Source organism: Gymnoscopelus braueri (genome assembly GCF_963280865.1).
Source record: "Gymnoscopelus braueri genome assembly, chromosome: 20".
NCBI classification, from domain to species: Eukaryota; Metazoa; Chordata; class Actinopteri; order Myctophiformes; family Myctophidae; genus Gymnoscopelus; species Gymnoscopelus braueri.
In genome coordinates, this window is record NC_137622.1 from 24,534,511 (window position 1) to 24,555,808 (window position 21,298).

Consider the following 21,298-nt stretch of genomic DNA (forward strand, 5'->3'; position numbering starts at 1 on the left):
AAAGAGGGTTCTCATTTCCACTCCTCCTGCATTCACACAGATAGTTAATTAAAAATGGCTCTCAAACTGGCACAAAAAGGGGAAATACCCTCCTGACGAGCTTGGACCCATCAGTGAATTCAATTACAAACAACAGTGCTGATTGCCTCACCTGGCGTAGGGAATGTAGGCCTAAATTCAATGGACCAGTGTGTGACATTGTCAACCTCCTGAATTAACATCTTTTCTGCACAACATTATGAGTACTGAGCAGTTGATTTGTCAACAGAGTGACGGACAACCTGGTATTTTGGCCACGACATACTGAGTCTGGGTTGTTGTGAAGGGAACGCTAGAAATAATTCACAGTTCACACTCTTTCTAATTGCTGCTGCCCTCTCTCTTTCTCACTCGCTCTTTATGTCTGCGCTTCTATATTTCTGTCTCTCACACGTGCGCCCCCAGTTAGGCCTGTCACAATTATTACATAATTGCCTAATCCTAATTATTTGAGATAATTGCAATTATTAGCATAAACGTCACAATCGTTCCCATGTTGAGAAAGGTTCATACATTTTGAAACATTCAAAAGAATAGTGGAAGTAGCAGATCTACAAGCTCACAATGCGAGCTTGTGACATATTTTGAGTATAAATTATTAAATATGCCGTATTTTGGCCATAATACATTATTTATTTTGATTATTGGTATCAGCCATTGTCAGTCATTTCTTTGTGTATTTAAGTGTTCGTCATATCTGCCCCTGTGCAACTTTTGTTTACAAGGTCTAAAAGCCACACAATTAAATCGTTAATCGCGATTATTTGTATGACAATTAAAGTAACATTTCATAATCGTGACAGCCTTACTCCCAGTCTCTAATGCAGTGGTTCTCAAACTTTTTCGTGCCAAGGACCTCCACCTGAAAATATGTTGTGCCAGGGACCCCCAGAAGCAAAGATTCGAGTTCAAAATGTTTACATTGAAAAACAAATATTTTAAGATTTGCACACATTTTCGAGATTCTTTCAAAAATAGCAGATCTACAAACTGGTACGAGCTTGTAGATCTGCTATTTTTTAATAGCCAATTTTGCTGGGGACCCCCTGGTACCCCCCCAAGGACCCCTGGGGGTCCCCGGACCCCACCTTGAGAACCAATGCTCTAATGAATACTGAACAGGAAATATCCCCCCCCAAAAAATATCCTCAAGACGAACAGGCTCCAGAGGCCACTTGTCCTCAGCTGCCCCCAGCTGTTTGTGGGGAAAGTGCTCATATTTGAGTGTCTGTACCTTTGGGCTTCTGGTGTGACAAGCAGTGGTGGAAAAAGGACTCAAATTTTTTTACTTTAGTAAAAGTATCAATACTGCAATGTAGAAATACTCTGCTACAAGTAAAAGTACAAAAATATTCGCATAAAAAGTACCAAAAGTAAAAGTACTCATTATGCAGAATGTCCCATTTCACAAGTTTTCAAATGTATTAAAAATATTTTTAAAATGGCAGATCGACAAGCTCACAATGCTACGCCTTTTGAGCTTGTAGATCGACTATTTTCAAATGGCCGAAATGTATATACTGTAGGGCTGAAGTGGTTAATGTATGTTTTGTAATAATAATCAAAATCTACAAAGTAACTAGTAACTAAAGTTTTCAAATAATTGTAGTGGAGTAAAAGTACAATATTTGTCTCTGAGATGTAGTGGAGTAGAAGTATAAGTATTGGAATTTGGAAATACTCAAGTAAAGTACAAATATCTCAAAATTGTTACTTTACACCACTGGTCCCCACTGGCACTGCATGTGCTGCTGAACCCCGCTTGATTCAAGGCTGAAGGAAATTGTATGATTGTGTATTTCTTTACAATGTGTTGCATTTCCTCTCCAGTTGGTTGCTTACTTTGTTCTAAACCTAACACAAACCCGCGTGTTCTACAGATCTTTAATTTGCATCACCTCTCAGTCACCTCCAGTAAGGCAAACTGGTTACAATGCACTATGGAAAGTAGTCTCTTTAAAACAGCCTATCTTCTTGAAAACATCTGGCTTCAGATCCATGCCTAATAATAGACTACAGCGAGAGAGTTTTTTTTTTCAAGTACAGCTAGGGATCTCCTACGCAATAGGTATTATTTTTGGTTGCTTCTCCTAGCTACAGTACTGTGTGTGTACGAATGAGGCTCTGCTCTCTCCCACTGTATCAGGGGTCTTCAATGTTTTTCAGGCCAAGGATCCCTTAGCTGAGAGAGATGAAGTAGGGACCCCCACTACATTGTATAAAGTTGTGTTGCAGATTACACTTTTTCATAGATGTCATAGATAGCTTCATAGACTTGTTTGACAGCACTATTATCAATTTTTGTTTTATATTGTTCTATATTGGATTTATGTTAATGTTTATTTTTAGACATTTAATAAGCCATGAATACTTGGTAAACTTGAGCTTTGGCTCCCTACTTGGTCTGCTCTTTTTTTCCCCCTACACCAAATCTATTTGCCGAAAATAGCCGATCTACAAGCACAGCACGATGCGTTGTGAGCTTGTGGATCTGCTATTTTCGAAATGTTCCCCCCTCCCCACTAGGGTTCAAGTGGTTTATGAAAAAAAAAAAAAAATCCTATCACACAAAGATTTGGTTGCCCCCCTTTAGTAACCTTTAGGTCCCCCTGTGGTTCCGGACCTCCTGTTGAAGACCTATAGAGCATCGCAGTTGCAGCCACTTCCGGGTTCCACTGCAAAATACTCAATTTCCCATTGACATTTCCAAAAATATTGATATCAATTATTTTAAGCCTAGAATCAAGCCATCCAGGGTCCTGGTGAATCATGACCATAAAACGTTTGATTCTGTGAAAAAACTTTTTTGAAAACGGCAAAACAAAGGGTATTTATTAAATATAGTATATCATATAATTAGATATAAAATTAAAAAAATCACAGAAAAAAATGTTTTATGGTCATGATTCACCAGGACCCTGGATGGCTTGATTCTAGGCTTAAATTAATTGATATAAATATTTTTGGAAATGTCAATGGGAAAAATGCATTGAGTATTTTGAAGTGGAACCAGGAAGTGGGCGGGAACTGCGATGCTCTATAGCCGAATGGTTAAGGCGCTTGCCAGTTGCCACATAGGCTCTGATGATGCATGATAGAGACATTAGCGAGTCCCCGGTTCGTTTCCTGGGCTGGGAGAACCGTTGCTGCATGTCACTCCCCTACTCTCTCTCCTTGTTTTCTGTACAAGCTACACTGTGCTATCAATAAATAAAATCGAGAAACAAAAGCAAGTTTATGAAATCAAAAAGTTGAGGTCATGAGGTCAAGCCAATGGCAAAAAAATAAATAAATGCTCACACACAATCTTGGAATGTTCATCCCAAATCCTGTAAGACTAATACTAATACAGTTAATTAATTGCTTGTCAGAAATTGTACTGTTACTTTAAAAGTGTACTGACTACTGAGTGACACAGAATGACGCGAAGAAAGTTTTTAGTTATTGTGAGAATCACCTAAGAAATCAAGACATTACTCGATTACTGTATTTTTCAAAGGTGATAACAACGACAAAATATCCCTCTGCAGGCTATTACCACTGGCAGCATCCCAGGCTTCATTGATGTGATAATGAACCTGAATTCACCCGCACTGATGGAAGATAACCTCATATGGCAGGCCAAAACAGCTGGGAAGAGGATAGTGTTCTATGGAGATGACACCTGGGTGCGCCTCTTCCCCAAACATTTCATGGAATATGATGGCACTACCTCCTTCTTTGTATCCGACTTCACTGAGGTATGGGTTTTTTGTGTGACCAGGGGTTGGTCTGTTACCTTTCAGCCATGTACTGTACTGTAGCTGATGCTCTTATCCAGAGCGACTTGTGAGAGCTGTAAAAGGCTCCTGTTCAGAACACTCACCCACCCATACTCAATACACAGGTCGTGTAAGTTGCTTTGGATAAAAGCATCCACAAAATAGCAAATGCATCCCGAGTGTTCCAGGTCCCTTTGGTTACATTTGTACACTGTCATAGTTAAATTCACACTCGGGATCTGTATCTCAACTGTTGTGCCGTCTTTGGCGACTGAACTTTCCTTGTGGGATCAATAAAGGTCTTATCCCAGGACAGGGTAGGATTAACCATTCTCTGTGCATTTCATCCTCATGTAGGTTGACAACAATGTGACTCGTCACCTGGACAGCACTCTGAAAAGAGACGACTGGGATATACTGATCCTGCACTACCTTGGGCTGGACCACATTGGCCACATTAGTGGACCTCACAGTTCCCTCATCCAGCCCAAACTACTGGAAATGGATGACGTCCTGAAAAAAATCCATGGTTCCCTCATTTTAAAGGTGCTTTCTCATTCCCTGTGTGCCTTTGTTTAGAGCTTGCAAATTGAAGAATTATCTTTATCCTTAAGCCGGTAAAAATTACTAATGACTTAAGTCCCGAACTAAGCGTACTCTACTGACAGTAGTTTAAGGAATCAAGGACGGGTGCAGACTCGCAACAAACAGTCTTTATAAACGATCTGCACTCACAGAAGAAGTTTTATCGTTTTGAATTTACCGTAGCAGCAGTCCGACAAACGGACGCGCTCGACGTGGCCCAAATGTAGTGGTAATATAGGATTGGTAATATAGGCATATGACAGCCTGTATATTGATTATGCCGTTAGTTTTTTCCAACTCTGTTGATTGGGTCTTAATGGACCCCACAGTGTAGTTTTGCCTCATAAATGGTTGTTAAAATATGTTGGAAAGAATGCAGCAGTCTAGTTTCAATTTGGATTGGCAGACAAATACCTTATTATGTTCCCACTCTCCAAGGTTTTTCTAAGAATGACCAAATCTTGGGACTTTTAATGGTAACAAGTGTATATTTCCTTGAAAACTCGTAAAAGATAAAGCACATAGCTGGAAATTTCAGCAGGACCATATTTCACTATGTGCCCTAGTCGTTAGAGCATCTTGTTAAAAATGTGTCTTGCCAAGTGCTTAACTGCAACTGTGTTTTCTGGCCAGTGGCAGGCGCGTAGCTTTTGGCGCCGATCTCCTAGCGAGTCTCCTTTGAATGAAATGTGTTTGAAAGTATTGCTCCAGTCTCATCAATGCAAGCTTCTGCGGTTCTTGCGTGCAGCACCGGTGTGACCTAAATATAGACACCGCCCAGTGGGGTCCCGCAGGATGTCTTAGAAGCTTCAACACACTGTTTTCTCTGATAAACCTGTGCTCCCAATGAGTTTTGGGAGGGGGGTACAATAAATCTCAGCAACACACCGTGTTATACTGCACACCTAAACTAACTGCCTTTTGAAGGGAATGATGCAGGCAGGGAGAGCAGGAAGGTATTCAAATGACAGCTCCCGAGCCTCACTTAGCGGAACCATGCTCGCCTGTTTCAGCTCTTATTAAGAGCAGAATTTGCTCCACCTGCAGAGCTGCTGGCTGCCACAATATCTTCCTTGAAATCTAAAACGTTCCATTTTAATAGAGTGCCAGACGTCTCTAATGGAATAAAACTTCCACTTTGTGACTTGGCCTCTGCTATTAACAACAACAAAAATCTCTGCAATCATGTAATCTGAAACATTTATTTCACAAGTGAGTTAATGGAATGGAATTCCTTTGTTGCAGGTATTGAACTTCATGAAATTGCTTGTTTTACCATTTCACATTTGGCGGAGGAACTGAATGTTTTTTCTTAATATTCAATGAGGCATAGAGTACTGTAAAGGCCCAGACACAAAGTGTCAGATGCTCGCGTCATCAAACACACTTGACTTAACTTGACACCTGTTCAGTGATGATTCAGTTCAGTGTGTCAGGGTTTTAACTCTACAATATCATTTATTACCTGAGTAAACTTCCTACCATGTGCATTGATTTAAAAAGACTCATTGATTGATTGATTGAAAATTTTATTAGGCAAAAGAATGTAAAACAACACAGTTACATTTATAATGCTTTTGTCTAAAAGGTCCGGCCAAAAAAGTCCTTGCGGACTTCCGTTGGGGTCCTTGAATTAATTTCATAGACATATATAGTAGCAACCAAACAGTTCAAAAATCAACATGAAAATACAGATAATACAGAAAAAATACCACTATGTACAAAAAAAAAGCATGAAAAAATAAAAAAAATATGTACAAAAAAAAGGGGGGGGGGGGGGGAAGCATGGAAAAATATAAATTATATACAAAAAAAGCATGAGGAAATAAAAAATATGTACAAAAAAGAGGAGGGGGGGGGGTCGTCTGTCTACAGGGAAACTGGTACTAGCTCCTCTTTAGGCCTCCAGAAAGATGAGTTTTTAGGGCTGTTTTGAATGAGCCCAGCGAACTGCATTTTTTGAGGGATGGGGTTAGACTATTCCATTCCTTGGTGGCTGTGCTATAGAAGGAGAATTTGCCCATGTTTGTTTTATGGGTGGGTGGTACCAGATTGTTGTTTACGCTCCCTCTAGTTTCGTGGCTGTGGGTGTCACTAACTTTTTCGAGGTATTTATACAGATATGCGGGTATAGGGGGCATTTCGGGCAAATCTGCATTTACAATTTTGAAGACCAGTCACATTTTTAGTTGTTTAACCCTGTCTTCCACCCTGAGCCAGCCTAGGCTGGCAAAGTGAGTGGGAGAGAGGTGGGTCATGGGCCCCAGTCCGAGAAGTAGTCAAAGACATGAAGTGAAGTCATAGACATGCTTACAGACATCAGCATATCTACATGTTTAGTCTGCGTGCAAGTGTGCGTGCATGCGTGCGCACGCTTGTTCTTTAGTGCCATTAAGTGGTAAGTAACTAGATATAGGACAGGGGATAGTCATTGCTTTTTCAACACTGAGTTAATCACCACACATTAAACTGAACACAATATTGGAGATTGGGTCGCTACAGTCATGCCTCTTACACTACTGCATTATTTAGCTTTCATTACACTTTCTAATACTAGCACTATCTGCAGAAATTCTAAGTGTTTTCAGTTGGGGTTTTGATTTCATCTTAATTGACTCACACTCTCTCTCTCTCTCTCTCTCTCTCTCTCTCTCTCTCTCTCTCTCTCTCTCTCTCTCTCTCTCTCTCTCTCTCTCTCTCTCTCTCTCTCTCTCTCTCTCTCTCTCTCTCTCTCTCTCTCTCTCTCTCTCTGTGTTTGTGTCTGAATGTCTCACTCTCTCTCCCTTTGACTATCTACACATTATCCATCTTTGCCTCTGCTGGCCAGTATTTGTTTATTGAAAGTTTTAGCTTTCTACCATGTTTTCACCCACCGGACATGTTATAGTACACTGTGTCAATGCGAGTCCTTTTGAAAGTTCTGTAGAGTGGCAGAGATTTGGTTTTGTATGTAAACGTCTGTACTCATGTTGCCAAAATAGTTCAGAGGACCCTGTCAAATTAATTTCACTGGCAGTTTCTTATGCGTCGAGTTGAAAGGGAATTATGGAGCACAGAATCCCCGACATGATCAAAGTGTGTCATCTTACATAAACGAGTCGCCCTGTGTGTCTGTTTGCTCCTTGCTATCTTGAAATTCTTAAGCTGGAAAAAGAGTCAAAGTATACCGGGTGCCACTTGTCATGACTGTATTTCCCCAGGCAATAGTTTGATTGGTTCATTTTCTGGTGGTATTGAAGCACACCTTCCACATAATGAAAGACAAGACACATCTAAATGTCTAATGAAACTATTTAGTAAATTATTGGAAGTAACCATTGCAATTACATTTTTCGAAATGAGCTTATTTAGCAAATTTTGGGTCCCCGGTGTTGCAAGCCTCTCGACCATGAAGAGAGTTATTATATACTCAGAGCTTTGTGCAATGCTCTGCCAAGTACAGATAACCACTTAAACACTTTATACATAGTTGACTGGAGTCCCCCAGGAGTCTATACTAGGCCCCTTCCCTTTTTCCCTCTACATCAGCGGTAAACAAAGTCACATACAAATGCATCGCATTACAACAATTTCATCTACTCTACAATATCAATTGTCTTTAGTTGGCAGTGTAGCCAGATGCAAGCCACTAATCTGTACTAGCAATTGTGACTGCTATTTTTGCTGAATGTTCACCCCACAAGAGGGACGCTACTATGCTAGAGTTCATGTGGTTAACAGTCTATTGACTTGTTTTTTGTGCACCCAGGAAGAAGAGGGCTCCTTGCCCTACCTGCTGGTGCTGTGTGGAGACCATGGCATGTCAGAGACAGGCAGCCATGGGGGCTCGTCAGAACCGGAGATCAACACTCCTCTCGTGCTTATCAGCCCTGCATTCAAGAGAAAAGGTAAATCAACTGTTTGCTCAGCCACATCTGTTGTGTTACATTAAACCAAATGTAAATAATTAAAACACATACTAACGTACTGTTTGCTTAGACTGGGATTTTAACTGTCAAATAAGAATATGATGACTGAAGAAGGGGGTGGCAACTGGCAACACATTCTACTTCCAATTAAACTGAAAGTCAGGATCCTGATTATTCAAACTTGGCTCCCTTTCAAATTGCAGCTGTGCATAATGAGGGATCCATGACATTACATGAAAGAATATGACTAGGTTTTTTTTAGCCCCCCATGCTGTATATTTATGGGGGCCCCAAAAATGTAATATCCTTACTTGACAATGTCACCGGTAGGAGACTCAAAGTTGACACTTTGAGTCTGAGAGGACGTGTGAGGACGTGTGTGTGAGGAGCTCGTGAAGTGTTTGACAAAAAAGCAAAAAAGCGTCAAATCCCGTGGTTTAAGTGGGCAAGGAAGCCAAACAAATCCACAGGTAGTGACTCATACGGCAAAGCAATGTCGAGGAATAGAAAAGATCAGAAAGAACATGAAGGAGAGCTGGAGGAGATAAGGAAGTCTCTTAACTTCATGTCGGCAGAAATCGACAAGGTGCTGGGGCTAGTCGAGGAAGTCCGACAGCTGAAGGCGGCTAACAAGGAGAAGGATATACAGATAGCCGACCTCTGCAAGAGAGTTGATGATCTCGAGCAATATTCCAGGATTGACGACTTGCTAATAAGCGGTTTGGCGACAAAACATCGCACCTACTCCCGTGTGGTAGCAGGAGATAAGGGTGAAGATGCGCCTGACAGTGAGCATGTCTCCCTGGAGAATCAGGTGATCCAGTTTTTTGGTACACAAGGCATGGAGCTACATGCAAGTGACATATCGGCATGTCACACACTCCCCAGAAAGGACGGCAGTGACAAAGACAAACCATTAATTGTGATGCGCTTCGTGAACCGTAAAGCTAAAGTGGAGTTGCTGAGCCAAGGCAGAAAGTTGAAGGGGACTAATGTCTACCTGAACGATCACCTCACAAAAAGTAACGCTAACATAGCAAGAGAAGCACGCATCCTAAAAAAACAAGACAAAATTCAACGCACCTGGACGAGGAACTGTAAGGTGTGGATAAAGTTAAATGGATCGCCTGAAGCAGCAAAGGCCATACTGGTAAGAGACATCAAGGAATTGGACAAATATAAATAATATGGGTAGGCCTATTGCTAGGCCTGCTGGCCCTGGCTTAAGGAGTGACTCTGAGTCCAATGATGAAATCTGACAATGATATTATTTGCTTTAATATGCATGGACTACTTTTCGCGCTCATGGCATATATAGAATTTTGTTTTTCTAATTACTTTACAAGGACTTACCTAGTGCTTTTTGCATGGACTAATACAGCTTTTTTGGAATGCATCTTTTTAAACGGAATTAGTCAATACCCTGGTGGATGGCATGTTTCCCTGGAGGATATCGTTTATTTTACTAGTTCAGTAAATAATAAATGCATGAAAGGAATAATTTATTTGTTACTTTCCGGTTATTTGGAATGGATTATTATTTACATGCATGGAACTATGGGAAAGCATGGATTACTATTGTCGCTATGGAATGGTTATTTTATTTTTATTGGATTAAAACACGCATGCATGGAACTGTACTATCGGAAAGCATGGATTACTTTCGGAGCGATGGAAGGGATTTTTGTTTATTTTATTTGTATTGGGCTATTTTCATGCATGAAGAGGGGTTATTGGCATGCATGGTTCTTTTATCCATTAGTTATATTTTTTGACGGAATGACATTTGAGGACTTGGCTTCCCACTGTTGTTTAGATGGACTAAACGAAATGCATGCATTTGCTGCTATCGCCTTTTTTTTTCCTCTCGCCTTTTTTTTCCCTTCTCTCTCTAGTCCTGTCGCTCTGTCTCTGTCTCTCTCTCTCTATTTGTCTCTCGCTCTCTCTCTGTGTCTCTCTCTCTCTCCCTCTCTCTCTCTCTCTCTCTCTCAGTGTGTGAGCGCCGCGGGTGCGTTTGTGAGCGGGTGTGATGGTAGATTGTTGGAATTTGAAAGGACTCATGATAAATGGATTGGATTTGGATATAGGAACTATTTTTTATTAACATGGTCGACCTGAATCAAGACATTGACCCTGAGAGTAACTTTTTCACGAATGTAAATAACTGTCGTTACTACACAGATGAACAGTTTATAAAAAACAGGAAATTGGATAATTGTTTTTCAATTATCCATTTCAATAGCAGGAGCCTATACGCAAACTTTGACAGTATTAAACAATATCTGAGCAAGTTCATCACACCATTTAGTGTGATAGCTATCTCTGAAACATGGCTCAGTTTAGAGAGGGGGGTGGATTTTGAGCTGGAGGGCTATGATTTAAATTTCATGAATAGAAAAAAAATAACTAAAACAACAGGAGGGGGGACAGCTTTGTATGTGGACAAAAGATTGCAATACAAGATTGTTGAAAGTATGACTACTGCTATTGATGATATATGTGAATGTGTTACAATTGAGATTAATATGGAAAAAAAGAAAAATATTATCGTCAGCTGTGTTTATAGGGATCCAAGCTCTAGCATTGACATTTTCAAGAATTTTATGGAAGAGTTGTTCACGAAGACTGAGCAGAAGGTTACATATGTCTGTGGAGACTATAACATAGATCTTCTTAATCCTAATAAAAATATATTAATTGATGACTTTATAGCTGCAATGTATAGTATGAGCCTATATCCTATTATAACACAGCCTAGTAGAATAACATCTCATTCAGCTACTATAATAGATAATATATTTACAAATAATATGGAGGATAATATAATGAGTGGATTACTTATTAATGATATCAGTGATCATCTGCCAGTCTTCGTGATTTATGACTGTGGCCATAGCCTGAAGAGGGAAGAGAATCTAACTAGATATAAGAGATTGAGAACTGAAGAAGCTCTAAATGCTTTCAATAGGGAATTACTAGCTCAAGACTGGAAGAACGTATATGAAACAGAGGATGTAGATCTAGCCTATGATAATTTCTTAAATACATTCTTACTGTTGTTCGAAAGAAACTGTCCAAAGCAAAAATGCAGGAGGAATACAAAGTGTAATGATAAGCCCTGGATTACAAGGGGATTGTCAAATGCATGTAAAAAGAAGAATACCTTATATAGAGATTTCATAAAATATAGAACTAGAGATAAAGAAATTAAATATAAAAAATATAAAAATAAACTAATGGTTATTATTAGGAATTGTAAGAAAGATTATTATAATAAATTATTAGACAAAAACAAAAATAATATCAAGGGTACATGGAAAATATTAAATAGCATTATTAGGAATAAAACATACTCTAACTATATTGATCATATTGTTGACAAGGAAAAGACCATTAACAACATGAATGAGGTGGTTGAGGGGTTTAATGAGTTCTTTGTGAGTATAGGACCCAAACTGGCAAAGGAAATAACCCCGCCCCAAACAGGAGGTGCTCAATATTTTGTTGAAAGTAACGCAGACACCATCTTTATACAAAATACTGACAAAAAAGAAATAATTGATATTGTAAATAATTTTAAGAACAAAACATCAACAGATTGGAACGGCATTGACATGTCACTTATAAAGAATGTAATTAATGCTATTGCAGACCCATTAACACACATCTGTAACCTATCATTTAAAACAGGCTCTTTTCCTTTTCAGATGAAAATAGCTAAGGTAATTCCAATACACAAAGCAGGAGACAAACACCTTTACACAAATTATAGGCCAGTTTCCTTGTTATCTCAATTCTCTAAGATCCTTGAAAAACTTTTTTCTGCTAGGCTGGACAGTTTCATCGATAAACATCAGCTTTTGACAGATTGTCAATATGGCTTTAGAACCAATAGATCAACTTCAATGGCATTAATTGATGTAATAGAAAAATTAACTAGTTCAGTTGATAATAAGGAATTTGCAATAGGGGTATTTATTGATTTAAAGAAGGCATTTGACACAATTGACCATGATATCTTACTTAGAAAAATGGATAGATATGGTATTAGAGGCATTGGGCTTAATTGGGTGAAAAGTTATATTGAAAATAGACAACAGTTTGTACAGATGGGAGAATATAGATCAACAAGCTCGGCTATTACTTGTGGAGTCCCACAAGGGTCTATATTGGGCCCCAAATTATTTATTTTATATTTAAATGATATATGCAAAGTCTCTAGTATCTTGAAATGTGTTGTTTTTGCAGACGATACTAATATTTTTTGCTCCGGGGAGAACCTTCAGCAGCTGTTGGAAGTTGTCTCTGTTGAATTGGGGAAACTGAAATTATGGTTTGATTTAAATAAATTATCACTTAACATTAAAAAAACTAAATTTATGATTTTTGGAAATAAAAAAATAGACTGCAATACAAAGGTTGAGCTAAGGATTGACAAAATAATATTGGAAAGAGTTTATGAGAATATCTTTTTAGGAGTAATAATTGACCATAAGTTCAGTTGGAAAGCCCATATAAATCATGTACGGACCAAAGTGGCAAGGAGTATTGGAGTACTGTATAGGGCAAAGCATATTTTAAATTATAAGTCATTGTACACCTTGTATAACACGCTAATACTGCCTTATCTGACCTACTGTGTGGAGGTGTGGGGAAACACCTACCAGAGTAACCTTCAACCATTATGCACAATCCAAAAAAGAGCAATAAGAATAATTCACAAGGTAGGATATCATGAGCATACAAACATACTGTTCTTAAGGTCTAACACTTTGAAGTTTCTGGATATGGTTAAATTTAAAACGGCACAAATAATTTATAAGGCAAGGAACAAAACATTACCAGGAAATATACAGAAATTGTTTAAGGATAGAGAGGGGAGGTACGAATTGAGAAGGGAATTGAATTTTAGAAATCTTGGTGCTCGCACCACTCTTAAGAGCTTGTGCATATCGGTCAGTGGAGTGAAGCTATGGAATGGTTTACCGGAGGTGGTTCAGCAATGTAAAAATATAATACAATTTAAAAAACAGTACAAGCAGAGTCTGTTGGAGAAATATAGATACGATAATTAATGGACTTATGGAAAATATAGAGTGTATACAGTACATAATTATAATAATTGTATGGGGTGTAACGGATTCCGTTGTGATGTGTGTGTGTGTGTGTGTGTGTGTAGGTGGGTGTGTATGTATGTGTGTATGTATATGTATATGTATATGTATATATATATATATATATATGTATGTATGTATATGTGTATGTATTTATATATGTGTATGTGTGTGTATGTATGTATGTAAATGTATGTATGGGTGTACATGTGTTATATGTGAATATATAACGATTAGGGCGTGTTGCCTGCTCAGTAAAGCATGGTAACATAATATGTTGGCATGTTGAGGTGAGATACTGACATGTATATGCGTAATAACTAGGAAATTGATGGATTGAGGGGTATGGTGTGATGTGGTAGTGTTGGCGTTTGTATATAACGGTATGATATTTGAATGGGTGTATATTAGTATATGCACGCATTCGGGTGTAAATATGTGTATAAGAACGAAGACATGGGTGTATATATTGTATATTTTCGAGTGTTCGATTAGTACGATCAATGTAACATCTTGAATGTAAATAAGTAATACTTTGAGTGTTCATATAATATGAACTTTATAAATGATGTATCTAAGTTAAAACAACATGAAGGAAGGATAGGCATAAATAAGCTTTGAGCTTCAGCCTATGCCTTTTTGATCAATCAACATGAACCATTGGCTTATAGTGGGGTATGTTTTGTGAAATTGTTGATGTGGATCAAAATAAACTAAACTAAACTAAACTAAACTAAGACAAACGTGCTCACTTGTCCCCTAAGGGGCTGTGTCATCTTGGCGTAAACTTACTATACCATAAACATAAGCTCATTAACATGACTTTGTGTTGCTGCATGGTGGTGAACATGGTTTTGCGAATGTGATAATTGCTCCCTTCTCAGTCATTGCCTAATTTTGAGATCATTCCTTGCCTGGATTTATTTTTGGAGCAGCAATGTTAATTAAGGATTTACAGTTCAGTGATTTGTTGCTACAGAGTTGAGTGCTTTGCTAACACTGAGCCCCCCCCCCCTCCAAACACACGCACGCACGCACGCGCACACACACGTGCTAACAGCACAGTCCTCTTGCCTAATGTTGTATGATGACAAGTCCCGTTCACAGATTCAGAAGTGATGAAGATCTTTTTGTTGCTCGGTTACAATGCTCTCTCTAGTTACTGTATTGTAGGCTGGAGTGACCGGAGATTGCACTTCCCAAGGGGGATTTCGAGGAGGCTAGCCTTCTCCAAATCCAGTAAAGCTTGCATGGCTTGGAGGAATATGTATCAGTGGGGTTTATTTATGTACATAATTATGTTAGTTATGTGTCAAGGCTGTGACTATAAGATGAGTCAACTTCAGCTGAATACACTTCTGCGTCGAGCGACACTTGACATTATTGTGTGTATTATGTCTGCATTTTTCAATGTAAATTTGTGTGGTGTTAATTTGTCCGTTTCCTGATTTTAAAGAGGGGATGGAGAAGCCTGGGACAGTGGAGCAGGTGGATCTGACTCCGACCCTGGCCCTGGGTCTCGGCCTGCCCATCTCTCAGAACAGTGTGGGCCGTGTCATCCCGGCGGTCCTGGAGGAGACATCGCTAAGGGACCAGCTGCGCTTCCTGCACCTCAATGGCCACCAGCTCAGCTGCTTGCTCAAAGACAGCATACCAGAGTATGAAAAAGGTTGGTTGCAGTTTGGCTGTGTAACTATGTGGTCATATGGAATCAGAATAACTTCATTTGTCAGGGGTAAGTGATTGGCATTTAGTACAACACAGTAAGAAGTGATGAAAAGACCTCAACAATGGACAAGCAGTCCAGTTGCCCAGTCCTATGTGAACCAAGGCTGACCAAAGTTTTGTCCGAAATTTACTTATCATGTTGAAGTCTGTCAAATAGAGACCTTAGATATCATCTATGAATTAAATAATGATAAGTTTAATCACATACCCAGCCTTTATTTGCTGGTTGAGGGGAATGATAAAAGGACAGTGAGGGTAATGAGCATGCACAGATTGGTCAGCTGCTGTATCTTCCCTAGGGGTTATATGGCAGCTGACAAATCAGCGCAGCTAAATTGCCACCACAGGCTGAACTGACATTGTAAGTGACCTCATCGCTCAAGGAATTTTCCATGGATTAAACTTGGACAGAAAACAGTTGCTGCAGGTGGTTTGGTAGAATTCACAGCTGAGAAGACACAGATTGTTCCGAGCACAAACAAACCAAAACACAGAGTGCATAACTGTGACCTTTGAATGATTTACTGAATGGCTGCGTACCAAAAAAGGTGAGGCTCGCCAGCAGAAACCTCCGTGTTCTGAGCCAGGTCTCCCCACACTGTTGTTAAAACCCAGCGGGCTGTGGGACTATGGGCTACACCATTTTGTTCGCCAAGGAATTCCTTTTTCTTTTTAAGCAGTTTTTATTATTTAGCTTGCCGCAAGCTGCTATAAATTTAGACATTTCTTTCTTGTTTTATTTTTTAAAGCGGTGCTATGAGAGACTATGGGTGTGACATCCAGCAAATAGGCCATCCGGCCTGTGAATTGAACCGAGTACTCGTTGTCATGCATTAGAGCCTATGTGGTACGTGTCCTGACCACTCGGCTATCGGGCGCCCCCTCGTTGACAGTTATGTCTAATTAGCTTAAAGTATTGATCATATCCTATTTTCCTATTGTCTTTTTGAATAAATAAGGCCATGGGTATGTGATGTGAATTTTGTTGCGTGTGTGTATGGCACCTTTCAAGGTTCCCAAAGTGGCTTTAATAATAACTATCCATTGAAGCGATTGCTTCATGATTCTAATGATGAATTACAAGTTGGAGGTGTTCAATTGAACTGTCAGGTTGCATCAGCTCGGTGGCTGTATTGTTTCCTGTGGTTTTTTATGACTCTTCCTCTCTGGTGCATCCAGAGGGAACTGTGCCGTACTTTAGCGTATACTGTGGAGCTAACTCAAACTCGTAAACATGACAAGTAAAAAGGGCCCACGGAAACACAAAACACTACCACAAAAGAGCTTAATATAATGGGTTTAAATGTTGAATCCCACAAAATGTATGTCTTAGCCCGGGAGGAGTACACCAGAATCTGACTACTCCCTGGTTATTTTTACATTATGTTTTCTGTACACAGGCACACTATTTACTTATTATATTCCAGAGTTGTCCGATATGCTGCTAGTCAATGTCATCCGTCTTGCAACTGGAATACCTAGTCACATTTAAAATCTACTCTTGGTGCTTTATTTTTTTTTGAATTTTGTATCCAATTTAGTTATGCCAATTCACTTTTAACAATGAACTATTACGCTGTCTCTGTCACTGCTAACCCCCATAATTGGCCTGGGGAGGGTGTAGACAAGACAACCACGTCTCCTCCGATACTCATGCAGTTTGCAGATGCTTCTTTTCACCTGACAGTGAAAGGAGTTTCACTCCTAATGCTCATAATGCCTAATTTTGCTCATACTGCTCATAATGCCTAATTTTGCTCATACTGTAACTCCAATAGTGTCCAGTCCAGAGCCGTGAGCCATGAGCAACGGCTTGGCTCACACAGAATGAATTAGGCTTAAAGCTTGTGGAGGAACATGCCAGCACTCCTAGATCCAAAACCTGTAGGAGTCTCTAGTGCAGTAAAACAAAACAATCCCCTGCCGGCTTCCCACCAGCGGACAATTGTGTTTGTTGGAGCGCCCGGCCAACCCAGAGGCACTGTGGATTAATCGAACACAATGGTGGACGAGTACTTTACCCATGTGCCACCTGGATACCCTTGTTCTTCAAAAAAAGGTTAACCTATGAATTTTGCCACTTTTTCAAACATGATTTGATTCTAGAAATAACTTGCTTGCAACTTGCATGTTATTCTGCCAACGCATTTTCCAGTCTATTTCGGTCTTTTGTTGCCATAGCAATGTGGTTATTTTTCAAGGTGATAAAGTGGAAGAGAAATTATTCAACTGTACCTACTTTTGGTGCTGTGGCTTGTTAATCTGTTGGCATATACGGTATGTGTGTGTTTATATTTACATTTATATAGTTTATGTTGCTGAATAGTTAATGGTGGCAGCTTGGGAATTCCCATTTTAAAACCGGCATGATATTTGTTCATATAAGAACTATTGGAGTTTCTCAAAGATATTTTTGGGGCTTTTCTCTCTTTGTTTATTTCTTGGATAGTACAGTGAAGATAGGACAGAAAACGGGGAGAGAGAGAGACGGAGTGACATGCAGAAAAGGCCCCTGGGCTCAGGAATCGAACCTGCGACTCGCTGTCAGGCTGCATTAGACTGAGCCTATATGTGGTATGCGCCTTAACCACTAGGCCACATATTAAGCACTTAAGTCTTTCTTCTTTCATACTGATGAAACGTGGTCACTCAGGGTCATTGATGTTTTTATTATTCATTCATGTGTCTCAAGGTACAAATACTGTATTTACACTACTCACTCACTAGGTGAATTTGCTTTGAATTTTTTATTTACTACTACGGCTAGCCTGCCTCACCGCCCCTCAACTTCTCTGCTTGTCCCGAATAATCGCCCGCCTCTCATTGAAAATGAATTACATAGGCGCGTTGGCCGCTCCCCGTCTGAAACGACCATTATGCCTATGCCAATGAGACCCTGTGGTCGGTAATCGCAATGTTCTGGTTCTCACAAGCTCTTGAAGTATGTTTTGTTGTTGTGGTTTTTTGTTTTATTTATCAAGGAGAACACAGCAATTTCACAGTCATATAGTTCCACACATTCACAAGTTTGAGCTGCCAAATAGAATCTCAGTCTGACAATATTCTGTTGGCTCTGCCTTGCTCAAGGTCACCACAGTTGTGTGTGTCGGGGAAAGTGGAAATCAACCACTCTTCCCATCTACATTTTCCCAGATGGTCTGGAATTCAAACTGAGAATCTTTCAGTCACAAAACTGCTGTTCGAGCAGCCTGAACCACTTAAACCTTACAGAATATGCTTCAGTTGACCGAGATCCCCCAGGGGTTTATTCTTGGACCCGTTTTTCCCCCCCCCGCTACTCTGTCTACTCAACAAATCTCTTCACTGAAAATAGCCGATCTACAAGCTCATAACATGTCTTGTCATAACAATCAAAACTAAAGGTCTTTTGGTCAGTTCTTATTATCCCCACCAATGCAGTTGGTGGAGATAATAGGGGGTTATATTTTCAGACCATACTGTAAACAAAATAACTTGAGAACTGATGGTTGGAATGATCACTAGAGAACTATTGGATCTCAAAGTTAAGGTCAGGGTAAAAATCAACAATGAATGTGTGGATTTTCATGAAACTTGGTGGGTATCAAATACCATAAAAATGTAAGACCATCAAATACCAGCACCAATACCAATCCATCTTCTATCTTCATCCACAGAGGCAGGTTTTGAGCAGTTCCGTGTGGCAGAGAAATCTCATGGGAATTGGATGAAACTGTACCTAGAGGGAAACACCTCTGAGGTGCTGACCAACATGGGCAAAAAGGTTCTGAAGCAGTACATAGAGGCCCTGGCTGCCATGAGTGCTGCCCTCAGCAAGCAGCTGGGCAAATATGACATGTACTCTATGGTCGCTGGCATGGTCTTCGTTTTCCAGGTGAGCTTAATACATTTTGAAACAGCTTAACCACTTAAAACAAAAGATTTGAACCTACTGTAAGTCACCCTATTGTATACTTTGTTAGACCCCAAGGGGTCTATACTTGGCCCCCTCCTTTTTTCCCACTGCACCAAATGTCTTTGCTGATAATGGCCGATTTACCTGCTCACAACGCGTCGCAATGTGATGTGCTGTGAGCTTGTAGATTTGTTATTTTTGTCAAATGTATACCTACTGTATTATTACATGCCCAGAGAAGGGATGCTATGGCGTGGTTAACATCTGATGTCTGATGCTGTTTTATTGGATCTTTATGTGTGTATATATATAGGCTTTTGTTTTACACACAGTATATGGTTTTATGACCTGTTTTTAGTTTTTCCTTTGTTTATTTTCTTCTATTCTGCAGATGTACAGTACTGTATGTGTTAATCAGCCTGATATTCCAGTATTCATTTTAACATTTTGGAACCTTGGTAAAAAACAAAGCTGTACATTATCGACTATAGATAATATATTCATTTAAGATGAACATCAGTTCTGTAGCTGAAACGTATTGAAATTCTCAGATTTTGTTTAATCCAATCTTGGACTCCGTATGGCTTCAAAGTAATTTAGAGATAGGTACAGCCAACTGCTTGAGTCCTTCTTGCCCCTTTTCAATCTGAGTCAACAGGACAGCCTTATTAAACACATTTTGCAATTGCCTTTTCAAGCAAAGGTAAATGCAGTGATGTCGACAATAAAGTTGCGTCCAATCTGATGCAGCTGCCAATAACTTCATTGACATTGTCAACCAGTTGGCATCCTACCTAACCTGACACCAGGGTTGAAATGTGGAAGTGTAGGGAGAACCACCTCCAACCACTGCATCATGTGCTAGTTATCTTGTACTAACATACTCTTACCATACAAATTGGTTAAAATTGTGTTTTATAATTATTCATTAACCCATTCAATCCGGGAACGCATCTCTGTCATTTTAGATTTCTTTGGCTATTCAAAAATAGCAGCTATATAAGCTCATAGTGCACTATGAGCTTGTAGATCTGCTATTTTTTTTATAGTGAAAATGTGTGAAAATCTTTAAATATATATTTTTTAAAGCGAACATTTGTAAAATATTTTATTCCAGGGACCCCCCAGAAGCAAAGATCTGAGTTACAAATGTTTGCTTTAAAAATATATATATTCAAAGATTTGCACACATTTTCATGATTTTTCAAAAATAGCTATGAGCTTGTATATCTGCTATTTTTGAACAGCCAAAGAAATCTAAAATGACAGAGATGCGTCCCCGGATTGAATGGGTTAAAATAAATCCCGGATTGTAACTTTAATCAGTTGCACTGCAGTGAACAAAATGCTAATCAGGGGAGTTATGGACTCGAATAAGTTCACAATCTCACTTTGCCTCTCTTAACTCTTTCCATTGTCTTTCTCTCTCTCTTCCTCTTTGAATGTCAGCTCCTCTTGGTCCTACTGCTGGCTATGCCCGAGGCCCTGAGTGGAGCGGCAGAAGTGGACCTCCCAGTCCTCTCGGCACTGCTCTCCCTGCCTTTTTACCTTTTATGCCTGCTCCTCGCCTCGGTGCACGTCCTGGTATGCACATCTGCCGAAAGCTCCTGCTACTTCTGTAGCCTCTCCTGGGGTCTCGTCTTTGCTGCCGTTGCCTTCTCATCAGCAATGTTCTGTATCCTGGTCTCTATGGCAACAAGACGGCTTCCCCAGGGACTGAAGATTCCGGGCAAGGTAAGTTGCCCCCCCACATTGGGACCTTTTTGAACAGATAATGGACCTCATAGATATATTCGTATGAATGAGCAAATGACAATGAGCATCAGAAAATATGTGGTTTTAAAAATGTTGTGGTGATTTATATAAGAGAAAATGTGAGTAAGCTATCCAAGCAGTCTTGATTACTCCAAATGTAAAATGTGTTACTACAGAAATAACCTATAGCTACAGAAAACTATTCAAAATAGTAAAACATGGCTAAAAGGTTTAGGGATAAGGGGTAAGGCGGCGCGCAAGATAGGGCCCATAGTGTATTAGACACACACGTTAGATCAACATATCAACACAACTTAAATAAAGCGTTTAAATGCAGAAGATTATTACGTATGGAGAAATATGGGATGTAGGGTTTTATCTTTTACAGGTACGCGGATGAGTTTACAGCATGTGGAATAGGTCAGATCTTCAGCGTGTTTGATATAGCCTGTATCTGTAACCTGAAAGCAGTGGGTCAGACTTTACCCACAAGGGGTGACCAGGGCAGTCTAT

General features: G+C 39.7%; 1 protein-coding gene across 2 annotated transcripts in view; it reads left to right on the forward strand.

Annotated features, from left to right (window-relative positions):
- Nucleotides 1-21,298, forward strand: part of pigg (phosphatidylinositol glycan anchor biosynthesis class G (EMM blood group)) — a 69,525-nt gene that overhangs the window by 3,044 nt on the left and 45,183 nt on the right. Inside the window, exons 3-8 of one of the 2 annotated variants that reach the window (XM_080417056.1) lie at nucleotides 3,570-3,779; nucleotides 4,158-4,346; nucleotides 8,134-8,272; nucleotides 14,864-15,076; nucleotides 18,792-19,009; nucleotides 20,480-20,764. In XM_080417056.1, coding sequence (XP_080273182.1) covers nucleotides 3,570-3,779; nucleotides 4,158-4,346; nucleotides 8,134-8,272; nucleotides 14,864-15,076; nucleotides 18,792-19,009; nucleotides 20,480-20,764 — 1,254 coding nt within the window. The remainder of the gene's footprint in view (nucleotides 1-3,569; nucleotides 3,780-4,157; nucleotides 4,347-8,133; nucleotides 8,273-14,863; nucleotides 15,077-18,791; nucleotides 19,010-20,479; nucleotides 20,765-21,298) is intronic. The other variant, XM_080417055.1, reaches the window with a different exon arrangement.